This window comes from Arabidopsis lyrata (genome assembly GCF_000004255.2).
Source record: "Arabidopsis lyrata subsp. lyrata unplaced genomic scaffold ARALYscaffold_4, whole genome shotgun sequence".
NCBI lineage: Eukaryota > Viridiplantae > Streptophyta > Magnoliopsida > Brassicales > Brassicaceae > Arabidopsis > Arabidopsis lyrata.
Window position 1 is genome coordinate 1,885,796 of NW_003302552.1, and position 17,055 is coordinate 1,902,850.

General features: G+C 37.3%; 2 protein-coding genes across 2 annotated transcripts; one reads left to right on the forward strand and one right to left on the reverse strand.

Moving 5' to 3' along the window:
• Positions 1 to 9,719: 9,719 nt before the first annotated feature.
• LOC9316573 (extra-large guanine nucleotide-binding protein 1) lies at positions 9,720 to 13,455 on the forward strand. Its single transcript, XM_002878641.2, has 8 exons — positions 9,720 to 11,030; positions 11,122 to 11,259; positions 11,357 to 11,461; positions 11,550 to 11,738; positions 11,870 to 12,056; positions 12,202 to 12,440; positions 12,556 to 12,719; positions 12,804 to 13,455. The coding sequence occupies exons 1-8, from the start codon at positions 9,927 to 9,929 to the stop codon at positions 13,366 to 13,368; spliced, it is 2,691 nt and encodes an 896-aa protein (XP_002878687.2). The 5' UTR covers positions 9,720 to 9,926; the 3' UTR covers positions 13,369 to 13,455.
• Positions 13,399 to 15,904, reverse strand: LOC9314755 (protein root UVB sensitive 4). Its single transcript, XM_021027971.1, has 10 exons — positions 15,349 to 15,904; positions 15,138 to 15,284; positions 14,907 to 15,053; positions 14,753 to 14,815; positions 14,597 to 14,673; positions 14,413 to 14,518; positions 14,228 to 14,330; positions 13,992 to 14,146; positions 13,842 to 13,907; positions 13,399 to 13,759 (listed from the first exon to the last, which is right to left on the reverse strand). The coding sequence occupies exons 1-10, from the start codon at positions 15,808 to 15,810 to the stop codon at positions 13,526 to 13,528; spliced, it is 1,560 nt and encodes a 519-aa protein (XP_020883630.1). The 5' UTR covers positions 15,811 to 15,904; the 3' UTR covers positions 13,399 to 13,525.
• Between the last annotated feature and the right edge of the window lie 1,151 nt (positions 15,905 to 17,055).

The following is a 17,055-nucleotide window of genomic DNA, read 5'->3' on the forward strand; positions in this document are numbered from 1 at the left end:
GACAACTTTTTCATTATTTTTTTTTTTTATTACTTACACCCGATGCAGAGTTACACCATTGTGTATGCTCTTAGGATGTTCTAATCCGAATTTTGCGGTTATAAAAGAAAAAGAAATTTAAAAATAAAATATAGGTTTAGTGTGAACGTGTTATTCGTTGTTTCACGCAAAACCCGTTTATATGTCAGTTCGTTGGATGTCGACTCGAGTCATGGTCCGGTCACGAGCCTTGTTCGTTATCGACCTAATTGTTACTTGCCGTGTGAGCTGGGGTATACCATTTTCTAAATGACATAAATGCCCCCATTACTTACACCCATTGACTTCTATTATTTCAAGAAGGATTTAGTTAATAAATACGTGCCTTACTATACACGTTCATGTTTATATTCGGTAACATTCAATTTCGCTTTACAATTTTTTTTCTTCCATATATTTAATACTGTTATAAATCACATATTGGATGGACTCCATAACCGTGGGCCTAATCCATATCCTAGAAGGCCCATGTCCATGTTCTTGAAGATTCTCCTTATGACGGCCTATATTATACTTAGTGGGCTTTTGGGCTTTAGGGTTTACTAGCCCAATAGGGATTTGTCTCCCCTCATCATGTATATATATGTATTGAAACCTCATTCATTAATCAATACAACAACAAGTTTTATAACACGTTATCAGCACGAGTTTGCTCTTAACAACCCTAACCCTAAAAATCGCGGTACTGTTCACGCCGACACTGTTCATCGCAGACACTATTCATCGCGGCACAGTTCATCACCGACACTGTTCATCGCCGACACTGTTCATCGCCGACACTATTCATCGCGGCACAGTTCATCGCCGACACTGTTCATCGCGGCACAGTTCATCGCCGACACTGTTCATCGCCGACACTGTTCATCGCCGACACTATTCATCGCGGCACAGTTCATCGCCGACACTGTTCATCGCCGACACTGTTCATCGCCGACACTATTCATCGCGGCACAGTTCATCGCCGACACTGTTCATCGCGACACTGTTCATCGCGACACTGTTCATCGCAGACACTGTTCATCGCCGACACTGTTCATCACGGCACTGTTCACCGTGGTACTGTTTGCGGTTCGTTGCAGCAGTGTGAGTTACCGAGGTCTTTAGCTCCCGGTTCTAGTCCATACAACCCCATAAGGTGAAAGGTAACATCAAAACCCTAAAGCTAAAGAACCAACAATTGAACTTGAAAGTTAAGCAAATAGAAACCCTAAAACGAATGATGATTGATTAAGTGATTGCTTTGCTTGTATGATTCGATTGCTTGCTTGATCCGATTGCTTGTTTGTTTTCGCTTGCTCGTTTGCCTGTCTTGTTTAAGTTGCTAGAGAAGTTTTAATTATCTAAACCTAAAAACGCAAATCAAAAATACCTAAACTAAGGCCGAAACTTTAAAAGCCTAAAACCCTAAAACTAAATCAGAATTAATCCGAAAATTCCATTAGTATAAATCGGCTTGCTTGAGGTTGTTTAGGTTGTTAGATTGATTGTTTCTTGATTACATGCATAAGTTGTTAGAAACGCTAAAACTAAAATCGCATGAACCCTAGAAAAACTTAGAAAAGATAATCCTAAAAGGAAATCTTAAAACCCTAAATCTTAGGGATAATAGAAAATCTTAAAACCCTAAAACCTAAAACCCTAAAATAAAATAGGAAATATTAAAACCCTAAATCCTAGGGATAATAGGAAATCTTAAAACTCTAAATCTTAGGGATAATAGGAAATCTTAACAACCCTAAATCCTAAATAAAATAGGGAATCTTAAAATCCTCAATAAAATAGGAAACTTTAAAATCCTAATAGAAAGCATGAAAACCTAAATAAAACCCTAAATCCTATTGTACTCTAAATCCTAATTAAATTAGGAAATTCATAAATCCTATTCAAGATAGGAAAACTTTAAGAAATAGAAAATTTCCAAATCCTAATTAAAATAGGAAATCTTAAAATCTAAAATCATAAGTGAAATAGGAAAATTAATCCTAAAGTAAAGAGGAAATTTAATCCTAATAGGAAAAGGGAAAAGTTAATCCTAAGTAAAAGAGGAAAAGTTAATCCTAAAGAAAAAAGGAAAAGTCAAATCCCTAAGTAAAATCGATTCATGGTTCGGTCTTAAATACCGCATGACATTAACGATTACATGATTTTGACTTAAACCTCTTTGCTTGTAGATGTTGAATTACAACTTGTACTTTACTGCCCTAAATCTCTTAGGAGATAATTATTTAAAATGGGCAATAGACACTAAGATTATCCTAAAGTCAAAAGGACGTGGTTGTGGCCACTATAACTCATCCGGCCGTGGGAACCACTATAACCGTGGATGTAGACCCAATTCCGGCCGTGGTCGAGGGCGAGGACGATGTGGTATTTCCAAACCACAACACTCGACCAAATGAGTATGCCATAGATGTGGTATTGAAAGGACGTGGTTGTGGCCACTATAACTCATCCGGCCGTGGGAACCACTATAACCGTGGATGTAGACCCAATTCCGGCCGTGGTCGAGGGCGAGGACGATGTGGTATTTCCAAACCACAACACTCGACCAAATGAGTATACCATAGATATGGAATGGGAAACCATTGGGCTAAGATATGTAGGACTTCCAAACATCGTTGTGACCTCTATCAAGAGAGTGTAAAAGGGAAGAATCCTAAAGCCCATTTGGTATATAAAGATGGTGAACATGATCAAGATGATCTAATAGAGTATGAAACTTCTGATTGCATAAAAGAATCAAGTTGATAAATCTTACTTCGACATCAAAACCTCTATGTTTTTCTTTGCATTTTATGTGTTCATTGATTGTTATTTGCTTGAATTTATTTTATATTATTTTATGTTTAGAACATGATTCTTGTCCATATAAGAAATAGCCGAGGACAAGAACATAATTGTGGTGGATAGTGGAGCCACACAAAAGACAAGAGATATTTTCCTAAATCTCATAATAAAAATGCCAATATTAGCACTATAGCGGGTATAACAAATCTTATTGAGGGCTACGGCCAAGCCCATATTCTATTACCAAACGGCACGCATCTTGAACTAAGCGATGCCTTATATTCACCCAGCTCGAAGAGGAGCTTATTAAGTTTCAAAGATATAAGATTGAATGGTTTCCATATTGAAACAAAGGGTGAAGGGAACAAAGAGATCACCCAAGGACATAAGAAAGTCCTAGAGACTATACCCGCATTATCCACTGGTCTCTACTATGCTAAAATCGATATGATCGAAGCTAATATGGCAATGAACAAAGAGTTCATCGAGAAATTCACTTTATGGCATGACCGGCTTGGCCATCCGGGTCATAGTATGATGCGTAAGTTTATGATAAATTCAAAGGGGCACACCCTAAAAGAGAAAAGAGTTATCCCTAAGAATCTCACGTGTGAAGCATGTTCACAAGGGAAACTCATTATAAGGCCATCACCGGCTAAGGTAAATAAAGAGACCTTAAAATTTCTGGAAAGGATACAAGGAGATATATGTATGGTCCTCATTGATGCATCGACAAGATGGTCGCATGTTTGTCTCCTATCTACTAGAAACCAAGTGTTTGCTAGGTTATTGGCCCAGATAATAAGACTGCGAGCCCACTTTCCAGATTTTCCGCTTAAGACTATACGTCTAGACAATGCCGGTGAATTCACGTCCCAAGCGTTTAATGACTACTGTATGTCCATGGGGGTAAGTGTGGAACATCTCGTAGCACATGTACATACACAGAATGGATTAGCGGAATCCTTCATTAAACGAATTCAATTGATAGCTCGACCATTACTCATGAGGTCGAAGCTTCCTGTAGCCGCTTGGGGACACGCTGTTTTACATGCATCAGAGCTTATACGCATAAGGCCATCTAGTGAAAATAGATATTCACCATCCCAATTACTCATGGGTCATGAGCCAGACATATCCCATCTAAAGACTTTCGGGTGTGCCATATATGTACCGATTGCTCCACCACATAGAACAAAGATGGGACCTCAAAGGAGGATGGGAATATATGTTGGATTTGATTCTCCCACCATTATTAAGTATCTAGAGCCAACTACGGGTGATCTATTTAAGGCTAGATACGCGGATTGTCATTTTAATGAATCCGAGTTTCCTACTTTAGGTGGAGAGATGAACAAGCTGGGTAAAGCAATAAAAGAAATATAATGGAATCAAACATCCTTAAATTGGCAAGATCCTCGGACTCTGGCATGAGAATCAGAGGTCCATAAGATTATACATTTGAAAAGCTAGCTAATCAATTGCCAGATTCCTTTGCTGACCCAAAGAAAGTTACAAAAACGTACATACTAGCTTGTAATGCACCAGTACGTATTGATATCCAAAAGGGAATCAATGAAATTGCTACCGAGTCTAACACACGAAAGAAACGTGGTAGACCAATAGGTTCCAAAGATAAAAATCCTCGAAAATCAAAGAAAGGTGCAGTAGGAAACGAGGTGAAGGAAACCATAGACATGGCCGCGGCAGACCCTAAGGAACCGAATAGAGAGATTTGGGACGCCAATCCTCATGGTCCTGAAGGGATAGATAATAATGAGATCTCAATAAATTATATCATGTCTGGAATAAAATGGAACCGCAAAGATGTCGACATCGATGAAATATTTGCATATAAGGTAGCACTTGAAATGAATGAGGATCATGAACCCACGTCTATATTAGAGTGCACTCAAAGATCAGATTGGCTAAAATGGAAAGAAGCCATAAACGTGGAGTTAAGTTCAGGGATAAAACCAGTAGGACACAAGTGGGTCTTTGTGAGAAAGAGAAATGAGAATAATAAAGCGTGAGATATAAGGCACGGCTTATAGCACAAGGATTCTCACAAAGACCGGGGATAGATTATGAAGAAACATACTCCCCTGTGGTGGATGCTAAGACATTTAAATTTTGCTAAGTCTGGCTATATAAAGAAAAAGACTTGATTTGCGGCTAATGGATGTAATGCCTGCATATTTATATAAGTCCACTGGATAATATATATGAGATTACCAGAGGGTATTGAGCTCAAAGATAAAGATAAAAAAAAAGGGTCTCGGGACCAATACTGCATAAGGCTGAACAAATCGTTTTATGGACTGAAACAAAGTGGACGCATGTGGTACAATAGATTAAGCGAGTACCTAGTCAGAGAAGGTTATAAGAATGATCCCATCAGTCCATGTATCTTCATAAAGAAATTTGCAAACAAAGGGTTTGTGATAATAGCAGTATATGTGGATGATTTGAACATCCTTGGAACTTCTGGGGAAATCGCCCAAACAGTCGAATATCTAAAGAAAGAATTCGAGATGAAAGACCTAGGCAAGACAAAATTCTGTTTGGGATTGCAACTTGAGTACGTGAATAATGGAATCCTTGTGCATCAAAAGGCATATACTGAAAAAGTACTCAAGAGATTCAATATGGACCAGGCCCACCCATTGAGCAGCCCAATGGTGGTGAGAAGCCTCGGATTGGATAGTGATCCATTCGGTCCAAAGAAGGACGAGGAAGAAGTTCTCGGTCCTGAAGTGCCATACCTCAGTGCCATAGGAGCGTTAATGTACTTGGCTAGCCACACTAGACCAGACATATGTTTTGCCGTGAACCTCCTTTGTCTAAATTTAGTTCATGATCAACCCAAAGGCACTAGAAAGGTTTGAAGGAAGGTTTGGTTAAATTTTAAATTCTATTCTTCCTATGTTTGTTTATTTGGGTTTTATTCTATACTGATCTAACCAAAGAAGGTCTAGTTTGCTTTGGTTTAGTTTGTTTTGCTAATGCAGGTAAGATCAGATTATGGCATGGTCAATAAATAGGAACTACGTGTGGCTTGATCCCTTCCAAGGGTACGTAGGCAGCCTTCTTCAAGGCGCAGCTACTACAACATCAAAGACCATCATATGAGGAGACAACACAGCCTGTATCGCTCAGCTCAAGGACGGCTACATCAAGGGAGATCGGACGAAGCACATTCTAACAAAGTTCTTCTTCACGCATGACTTGCAAAGGGATGGAGAAGTTCGAGTGGTACAAGTTCGGTCCAGCGACAACTCAGCCGATCTCTTCACCAAGGCATTACCAACATCGACATTGAGGAAGCTCACGCATCAAATTGGAATGCGGAGACTTAAGGACTTTCAGGGATGACCAAAACAGGGGGAGTAATACGTGCTGTACTCTTTTTCCTTCACCATGGTTTTGTCCCAATGGGTTTTCCTGGTAAGGTTTTAATGAGGCAGTATCCCCAAGCGTATTACTGAGATCCTTTGGCATCTACACGGTTATGTCATCCAAGGGGGAGTGTTATAAATCACATATTGGATGGACTCCATAACCGTTGGCCTAATCCATATCCTAGAAGGCCCATGTCCATGTTCTTGAAGATTCTCCTTATGACGGCCTATATTATACTTAGTGGGCTTTTGGGCTTTAGGGTTTACTAGCCCAATGGGGATTTGTCTCCCCTCATCATGTATATATATGTATTGAAACCTCATTCATTAATCAATACAACAACAAGTTTTACAACAAATACTACCATTTATATATAGGATTCAGATTCACATACTATTATATATGCTTCATTTTGAAACTGGCAATACTCAATTACAAATGAATCGCTATGGAATGTGACTTTGATGTTGATCATGACTTTGAAAGTGTGTACGTAACTCAACTCTTTTTTTTTTTTTTTTGACATACCGTACGTAACTCAACTCTAAAAATTACATAGCATGGAATTTAAACTCATATATGTTTACTTATTAGCTTAATATCTCTAGAGATACAACTAAACGTTTGATCTATGATTAAAGGTTATTTGTTGACCAATTCATTGCGATCTACTGGTCGAATTATTCACTATGTCATTTGAAGAGACAATGTTTAAACCATGGTTACTATGAACTCTTTAAACGATAAGAATACAAAACATTGATATAATGATATTCCCCGGTTATAAGACATAATTAATTTGTTGTGTGATATATAGTTTTGTCTTCAGCAATCACAACATTATTAAATTATCATACTTGAGTATGAAAAAGTCAGATAATTATCAATTAATCAGTTTTGTAGACCCAGGCTTAATGATTTAATTTCCTTTCTTTACTTTATAAGAAAAGTTGAGGAATGATTATAATAATGGGCTTGAATTCCGCTGATGAGAGGAAAGACCCAAACTCAATGATTAAGACTGGAGATTTTGTTTTGTCCCGATTGTACTTTTCAAGACTTGATTTCTTCTCAATGTTCTCATGCGGAATTTTGGGGGAAATTATCAATGTGTCAATGTTTGGTTGTCTCTTCTTACTATAGCGTTACAACTTGTTTTTGACAAAGTGGTTTCAACCATTTTTTTGGTGGAATAATTTTACAATGAATACGTTTTATAGGAATAAGCACATTATAACATGATGAAATCGTCACCGCGAACATTATATTATACTCTCTCTGTTCCTAATAGTTTGATGTTTTGGGATTTTTTCTTGTTCCACAAAGTTTGATGTTTTGTAATAATATCATTATTATTTTTAATTGTAACCAATAGGAAGAAGAGAGAAATGAAACTAAAATTATTAAACAAACAAACAAAAAATTAAATAATATAAAATTAGTTTTTTTTAATTTATGTGCAAAACCCAAAACACCAAACTTAAAGGAACAGAGGGAGTATATGGTAGTATATTAAAACATAAAAACAAAATTCCGTTAAATGAGAAAAGAAGACGAAGTGGTTAGTTTAAATTTTTTTAAAATTTTACCTAAATATCCAATGTTCCACTTTGAAAATTAGAAAAAATACCTAACCACACATGTATCCGAATCGAGCCATGTCATGCCAAGCGCGGAATTTGGGTTTTGAGATATAGAATTTGAGCAATGGATGACTTACGACCCAAACATTTATTCTTTTGCCCCATAATTCGGATAGATTTTATGTCAACACAAATGTTTTCTCCCCTAATTGATTTTTAAAACCGTTGTGTTAATAATATAATAAATTTGAAATCTGTAACGATGAGCATTGATCATGGGATAAATAGTGGAAGATTTCTCCTCTACAAGGAAGGAATTAAGTGCCTTAACCTCCTCTCCAAGGCTGAGTAGACTACAAAAAGGAGTCTTGGGTCTCATTTTCAACACACATCACAATCTCTTCCTTCATCTTTTCTAGTTTTCTAGCTTGAGAGTACAACGCAACATAAGTTTTCACCAGCTCTTGATTTCGAGTAGTGCGAGAAAAGAGAAACTGAAATAATTTTATCTTGAGAATCTTGAACATATGAAATTGGTACTTTAAAGCAACTAAGGAGGGAGATGATTATATCGACTTTACTTTACTTCAATCACTCTACGGTATTGAAGTCGTGTAGTTCATTCAGATTTTTCTCTAAGTTTTCTTTATAATATCAGATTGTGCCCATTGATTAAGTTGAGGATAGATTGACTTGTATTGATAATTAAACTTATAGTTCTAGTGTCCATCTGAATTTGGTGTAAAAATATGTGTGCAATAAAAATTGGTTTTCAGTTTCAACAAAAATAGTTAAGCCACTAGACTTACAACAATTTTTGTATACAAAAAATATCCAAAACAAAATTTATGGACTAGAAAATGCGAGATTTAAATTCGCAAAAAGTACTTAACTGATTGTATTTTTTTTTTTTTTTTGAAACATGAAAATTTGATATAGTTTCTTAATAAAATCATTTAATTTTTTTAATTTAGCAAATTGGTGCACCCCCTAAGAGGAGACACTTTAATCATCTTTAGGTCAACTTGCCCGTAGCTAATGGCCAATGGTTATCGATTCGGGTCTATTCGGTTTCGGTTCTAAAATTTAGTATCCATTCGGAAATTTTGAAATTTTCGTTCGGTTCGGTTTCGGTTCCGGTTCTTTCGGTTTTAAAATTTAGTATCCATTCGGTTATTTTACTTTAGAAATTTTTGGATATTTCGGTTATTTTTGGATATTTTCGGTTATTTTTGGATATTTTCGGTTATTTTCGAGCATTTTTACTATTTTATATATTTTCAAGTATTTTTAATTATTTGGTCTATAAATAACTAGTATTTTTTATTATTTGGTCTATAAATAACTAATACTTTTGCAAAAAAATAATTGTATTTTGGGTATTTCGGTTACCCGAAATATGTCGGTTCGGTACCAATTCGGTTACGGTACCAATTTAGTATCCATTCGGTTATTTTCAAATTTTTGGTTCATTTCGGTTTGTTTTTTTTTGCTTCGGTTTCGGTTCGGTACATTCGGTTCGGTTTATTTGCTCTAGCTAGCCAATGGGCAACTTCATGGGCCCATGAAAAAACTTTCGAGGTTATAGTCAATATTATACACTAATGGGCCTATATAAATCTCAAATTCAAAGATTACCAAAACCCAACAAATACACAAGCCCTGAAGCAAAACAAATCAATATTTTATTACCGTAAATTTCGGACCAAACCAGAGGAAAAAAGTGAAAGATCAGAGTGTTTTTACTGTTCATGGATCCCACGTGATCAGACAGCTCAAATTCCGAACTCGTAACGACGTCGAATAAGACAATTTCGGTTTTGTCCCTAATCCCATCTTAAACTGGGTCCCACGTTTTTTTTCTTCCTCCCAAAAAGCAAACTTTAAAAAAATATCGGACAAGATTCCAGCTAGTGGTTCTTTCTTCTTCATCTTTTTCTCAATCCCTTTCTTCTCCATTCTCTCTTGTTCTCTCTCTCCCACTTGTGAAGAAGCTCAACAAGAACCCTAAAAAATGATTCTTCTTTGATTTTGTGTGATTTTACTTGTGTTCTTGTTTGTGTTTGTTTGCTTAGTTCTGAAGCAAAAGCCTAGGGTTTTATCTTTTTCTTGAAAATGCCATTGAAGAAGATGAAAGAAGATGATTGTTGTTTGTTTGCTGAAGAATACGATGGTCCACCATTATCATACAATATCCCTTGTGCTCTTCCGATTAACGTTGAGAAAATCCCCGTCGCCGCCGTTGTGTCTCCGGTTTGTATTTCCGATAACATGTCCTTTCCTGTGATTCAACCGATTTTAGCTGTGGAGAGTAGTAAGAAGTTTCTGAGAGATTCGGTTTCTCCTACTTCTGTTATTGCTAATTGTGGATCTAATGAGCTTGAATTGGTTTCTGATTCCATCACTGTTTCGCCTACTTCGGTTATTGAGCATACGGAGGAAGAAGAAGGTGGTGATGGTGAGGATTGTGGAATAAGTAGCTCTGGTGAGTTATTGTTGAGGTCTTGTTCTGTTAGTTTTGATCAATCTAGGGTTAGTTGTTCAGTGAAAGAGAGCTTAGATTTGAATGAATCATCGAATCCGTTAGTACCGGATTGGGAATCTAATGAGTCGGTTTTGAGTATGGATTATCCGTCTTCTCGGGTTACTGGAGATTGTGTTAGTGAAAGTAATGGAGATGGTAAGAAGCAACCAGTTGTTACTTTCTTGGGTATTGCTTCTGATGATGGTTTTGAGGAAGAGGAGAGTTGTAACCAGAAGCGGGTTCGGGTTGTACCGGTTAAGAAACAGCCTCAGACGAAAGGTAAAAAGGGGTCTTGTTATCGGTGTTTTAAAGGAAGTCGGTTTACGGAGAAGGAAGTGTGTCTTGTTTGTGATGCTAAGTATTGTAGCAGCTGTGTGCTTCGAGCTATGGGTTCTATGCCTGAAGGAAGGAAATGTGTTACTTGTATTGGGTTTCCGATTGATGAATCGAAGCGAGGGAATTTAGGGAAATGCTCTAGGATGCTTAAGAGGTTACTTAATGATTTGGAGGTTAAACAGATTATGAAGACTGAGAGGTTTTGTGAAGCTAATCAATTACCGGCTGAGTATGTGTATGTTAATGGACAACCTCTCTACCCTGAAGAGCTGGTTACACTTCAGACTTGCTCTAATCCTCCGAAGAAGCTGAAACCGGGGGACTATTGGTATGATAAAGTGTCTGGACTTTGGGGAAAGGTGAATAATATTTACTGTCCTTTTCAGATATCTGTCTTAGTTTTCTAGTGTGTCGAGAACGTTTATATATATTTTTGTTGGGGTTCCACAGGAAGGAGAAAAGCCTTATCAGATTATTAGTCCTCATCTGAATGTTGGAGGTCCTATTAGTCCAGAAGCTAGCAATGGAAACACTCAAGTTTTCATAAACGGACGCGAGATTACAAAAGTGGAGCTACGAATGCTGCAGGTTGGAATCTTTTTGAAGTATGCAATTCTTGATTTAAAGAGAGCAGTTGATGTCATTGATGACTTAAGTTTGTTTTTTCTATCGTCATGTATTGCAGTTGGCAGGAGTTCAATGTGCGGGTAACCCTCATTTTTGGGTTAACGAAGATGGATCGTATCAAGAAGAAGGACAGAAGAATACCAAGGGATACATATGGGGCAAGGTTTGTTGTTTTGCCTGAAATCTATATTCCATTTCAATTTTGTTTTCCTCTTTGATTTAAAGATTACAAACTTTTGCTTGCTTTTCAGGCTGGGACTAAGTTACTATGTGCTGTATTGTCTCTTCCTGTTCCATCTAAATCTACTGCGAATGCTTCTGGGGAACAACTGTATAGCGCAAATAGCAGAAGCATTTTGGACCATCTTGAGCATAGGACTTTACAGAAAATTTTGTTGGTTGGAAACAGAGGTTCTGGAACTAGTACCATATTCAAGCAGGTATGAGCTTCTCCATATAAATAAATCTTACCCATTCATTAGTGGTTATGAGATTTGTTTGGTATATGTTGTACTGCTTATAAGCGTAAGCCCCAAAATCTATAACACAATTGAATCATTTTGTCGTTCAGGCAAAGATCCTTTACAAGGACGTGCCATTCTTGGAAGATGAGCGTGAAAATATAAAGGTGATTATCCAGACCAATGTGTATGGTTATCTCGGTATGCTTCTTGAGGGCCGGGAGCGGTTTGAAGAAGAAGCTCTTGCTGTCAGGAACACTAAGCAGTGTGTCATTGAAAATATTCCTGCAGATGAAGGTGCATAGATTTTACAACTCCTAGTCTCCTACTTATTCTTAAGTTTCAGTTTCCAGAGAGAATTTGTCTATGAACAAGAGCAATCATGAATTTATGTATATGTGTGACGCATTGGCGTCTTAACTTGATTTCTGTGTACGAACAGGAGATGCTAAAAGCAACAACAAAACCATGTACTCCATTGGCCCAAGGCTTAAAGCATTTTCTGATTGGCTATTAAAGACTATGGCTGCTGGAAATCTCGGTGTCATTTTCCCTGCAGCTTCCCGTGAGTATGCGCCACTGGTTGAAGAGTTATGGAGGGATACAGCGATCCAAGCTACATACAAGCGAAGAAGCGAGCTAGGACTCCTTCCGAGTGTTGCTAGTTACTTCTTGGAACGGGTAAATAAGTGCTTCACTATCTCTTGTGCCCTAAATTTTCCATATTGTTGGTTACTGAGAAGTGGAACTATGAGTTATTATTAGTCTTCTCAGAAGCTGCTTTCTCATTCTTCAGGCTATTGACGTATTGACACCAGACTATGAGCCATCGGATTTGGATATATTATACGCAGAAGGAGTCACTTCGTCGAGTGGTCTAGCTTCTCTCGATTTCTCATTTCCACAGACTGCATCCGAAGAGAATCTTGATCCTTCTGATCACCATGATTCCTTGCTCAGGTAAGTATATACTGATTCCATTATTTGTTTATGATATTCAGTCAGTTTTCGAAAATATTTGAAGATATTTTGTGTTTTTTTCAGGTACCAGTTAATAAGAGTACCCTCCAGAGGCCTCGGTGAAAACTGCAAATGGATAGATATGTTTGAAGACGTTGGGATGGTTGTTTTTGTTGTTTCCATGAGTGACTACGACCAGGTTTCAGAAGATGGAACCAACAAGATGTTACTCACCAAGAAACTCTTTGAAAGCATTATCACTCATCCCATCTTTGAGCACATGGACTTCCTCTTAATACTCAACAAGTACGATCTCCTCGAAGAAAAAGTAGAACGCGTTCCTTTGTCACACTGCAAGTGGTTCCAAGACTTCAATCCTGTGGTCAGTCATCACCGTGGTTCTAACAATGGTAACCCCACTTTGGGTCAGCTCGCTTTCCACTTCATGGCGGTTAAGTTCAAGCGGTTTTACTCTTCCTTGACCGGGAAAAAGCTGTTTGTTTCTTCTAGTAAGAGTTTGGACCCGAACAGTGTTGATTCATCGCTCAAGTTAGCTATGGAGATTCTGAAATGGAGTGAGGAGAGAACAAACATCTGCTTGAGTGAATACTCAATGTACAGCACTGAGCCAAGTTCCTTCTCAAATTGATTGATGTTTTCACATTAAACAAAAGAAGCCTAATGTAAATTGTAACACCTTTCTTGTGTATAGATTGCCACGTAGAGTTTTAACAAAGTACTTACGCATCAATTTACAGACCATCTTTGTGTGCTAAACAACAATTAACTTATCCTTCTCTTTTATGTTACAATTGGGTTTTGTCGAAAGTATATCTAACTTGTTCTTCTGCACACAACAAAACATTCTTCACAATCCATCCATGTTCTTGCAGTTGTCTGTTCAGTGTGATAATATCATCTCGTGCAGCTCGCTTACTCTCTCCTGTGAGTAAGGACCAATCTTGTAGCGTCAAGTCTGACAATGATACGTCTCTTCTCTTGATTCGATTGGTTCCAAAGGCTTTACGTATGTAACATGTCTGACAAACCAACCACAATGTGTTAACAGTAGACACTATCATGAACTTTTACTAAATTGATTATATTTAGTTGAATCTTTACCTGCAACAAACTCGTGATAATGTCTACACTGTTGGCTCCTTCACGCAGACAAATAACGATGCCCGGCTAAATATTTTACAAGTGGCGAGGATCAAACCAGAGAATTGAAGGGATATGAGTACATATAAGTTAAGCATATATGCAACTCACTTTTGGTGTTCTTCTAAAACCTTTAGAGGAAAGTTCAATGGTTATGAAGAAACTATCATCATTGCAGAGTGATTGCATCGCCATCATCGATAGTGTAGGAATCTGAGCCTTAGGATCTAAGCATCCGATTCTAATGGGCCAAACCCTTTTGCTACCTACAAAGAACGTATGTAGGATTCACCTTATTTAGCAATGTCTTAAAAGTGAATAGCCTGAAGAGGTTTTTTGTTTTTCACCTCTGCTCCCTAAAAGGTCAATTCCTTCCTCTTCACTCACTTCGGCAGGGGAAGGTACTTGCCTGAATTCAATCCATCTTTCCAGTATTATTTCAAGCCTATCCTGATAAGAAAAAGATAAACTGAACTTATAACACAGTAGTCTCCATTGTTTGGGTCTCGTTACCGAGATAACAAAAAGCTACCTTGGTTAAAGTTTGCAGATTGATATGCTTGAGCCCTTGATAAATGCCAAGGAGATCAAACGTGGAGAAAATTGGATATAGAACAAAAGGTAGACTTGCCTGCAGTCTAGCACATTAGCAAGTCAGAAAATTCAGCAACGAATCTCGCAAATAAAGTAACTAAACAGTACTAGAATCATCTAACCTTTGGTTGTTTTGGAATAGCATATTTAGAAGAACCGCCAGTAGGAGACCAAGATTATCAAAACACACGGTTTGAATCTGGAAATTCAAAAATAATATCAATGCATGTAGATGGAATACAAACTATAGAAAACTCGAGTAGGTTTCTGAAAAAAACCTGTGCCTTTGCAGAGACTTCACCGAGGTTATCCGCTACAGCAAAGCTTCGATGTACAGCTGACTGCACATGTCGAATCAATTGGCTGTCAAACCAAAACACCAAACATAAAACACTTAAGTACAAATGAAAAATAACGAACAGGAAACCTTACACCGGTTGCTAAGTAGCACGACAGACTAATCTGTTTAGCGATGTTAGCGATGGAAGCTAGCAAAAGGAAGTACTGAGGGAATACTGGAGTCATTAACTCCACTCCAATGCTTAGACTGAAGAGTACAGACGTCGAAAACCTAACTCTCTAGATTTAGCAAAATTCTAAGAGTATATAAGTAACAAAAAATCTCCAAAGTTTCAAGAACTACAATATAATGAAGTAAATTACCTTCAAATTAGTGTCAAAAGCAGAAGCAAGACTAGCAGTGTATATACATCTACTTAACCGTCCAAGGCCATCTTTCAAAATCCAATTAAAAGCAGCAGATGAAGCAAGTGACCGAGATTGTCCAATTCCTATGGCTCTAAACATCGCCTGAAGTAACAAAAACAACTCAAAAATTTGTAACAAAAGTCCAATTTCAAGTCTAGTATTGTACCTGAGTGGCAAGAACTTGTAAAGCAGAGCTGAAAACTCTGTGCAAAAACTTCCATTTGACATAACTTATGTAATTGTCACTGACTTGTTTCGGTAAAAAGAAGTCTTTTGCAGCTGAAGATGAAAGTCTAATCAATTTCCAGAAACCATCGTCGAGGCCAAGGCAAAACGACGTCGAATCATCTTCTTCTTCATCAACACATAGCAACTCCAAGGAATCTCCTTTGATGAAGTACCTAGAAACTTTGCCAGACTTTTTGATTATGATAGGAAGACGACGGGTTACGTTACTGGGTACTACGAGTTCTTCTTTCGATACTTCTTGCTCGTAATCAATGGAAGTTCTCAGAGACTTGACGAATTTTCTTGAAGAAAATTTGGGGAAATTGAAGATTGGATATTGGGTTGATGTTGATTTACATGGGTATAGAAAAAGTCGAGAGCTTGGGTTCGCTGAATGCATCAGAGTTCTTAGGGTTTAAGGAAGGTTTTGCGTCTTTTTCTTCCTCTTTCTCTGTAAATCGTTGGTTCTGTGAGTGGGAACGAAGAGTAACGTTTCTAATGTACTGGGCTGGATATGGGCCTTACACACTTGGGTAATTTAGGAGGGGTTATTGGTTCATGAATTTATAAGGAATTAAGATGAAATCCGCGCTTCGCTGCGGGTATTGTTAATTGATATATACCTTAAGCTTCAAATATTAATTGAATTCACATATCAATATGATTTTTATAACTTTTATTCATAAAACCATTGTATAAGATTAATCCTCATCAAAAATGATTTAAACGAAAGTTGAGTGTTTATATCTTTGAACACAATTGCTTTAGTTACATTTTATATAAGTAATTGGTGGATCTTGGTTCAAGAACTAATCTCAAGTCCAGTTTTATAATATCAAATCACAGTAAACGTCATCGATTGTCTTGGGACACCCACTAACCCGAGTTTTCATGTTGTTAGCTTTGAAAACCGAATGGGAAACCAATCACCAAAACATAAAACAGAGAGAAGTGAATCTCATTCATTTTAACCAACTTAAAAAAAAATACCTTAAGTGTTCGGCAAAGAGACAAGCATTAGTATTGGAGTCATCTCCACCAATTACCACAAGATCATCGAAGTCCATTTAAAAAAAAAAGTTAAAACGATAATTGCATAGGTATTTTAAAAGAATTTTGTGGAATTGATGATGGGTGATTTGGCAAATAGGAGAGAATTTTACAACACAATGTTTTGTGGAAAGCTCAAAGAAAATCAAAAGCCATGGCGAGGAAAAAAATGATTTCTATTGAATAAATTCATCATATCCTTTTTTCATCTCTCAAACCCAATTTAGAGCAAGTGTAATCTATGACTTTAAAAAAAATTAGCTTGTATCATGAGCTCATAGATGGAACAAAAGAAAAAAAATGGAAGCTTTAAAGTAACACAAACGTTAAAACAAATTGATGATTCTACTCCAAAAACAACTTTAGCACCAAATGCTTTCAACTTCTCAACGATCTTCTCACCTTCTTCTTTAGACAATCAAGCTTTCAAAATCGGAGGAGTCTTCTCCACCAATGCTTTAGCTTCTTTCAAACCCAAATCAGTAAAACTCTTCAACTCCTTCATAATCTTAATCTCAACAGATGCATAAAAATACTTCAATTTTATCTCAAACACAATCTTCTTCACTTTAGCTTACTCATTCATACCACCACC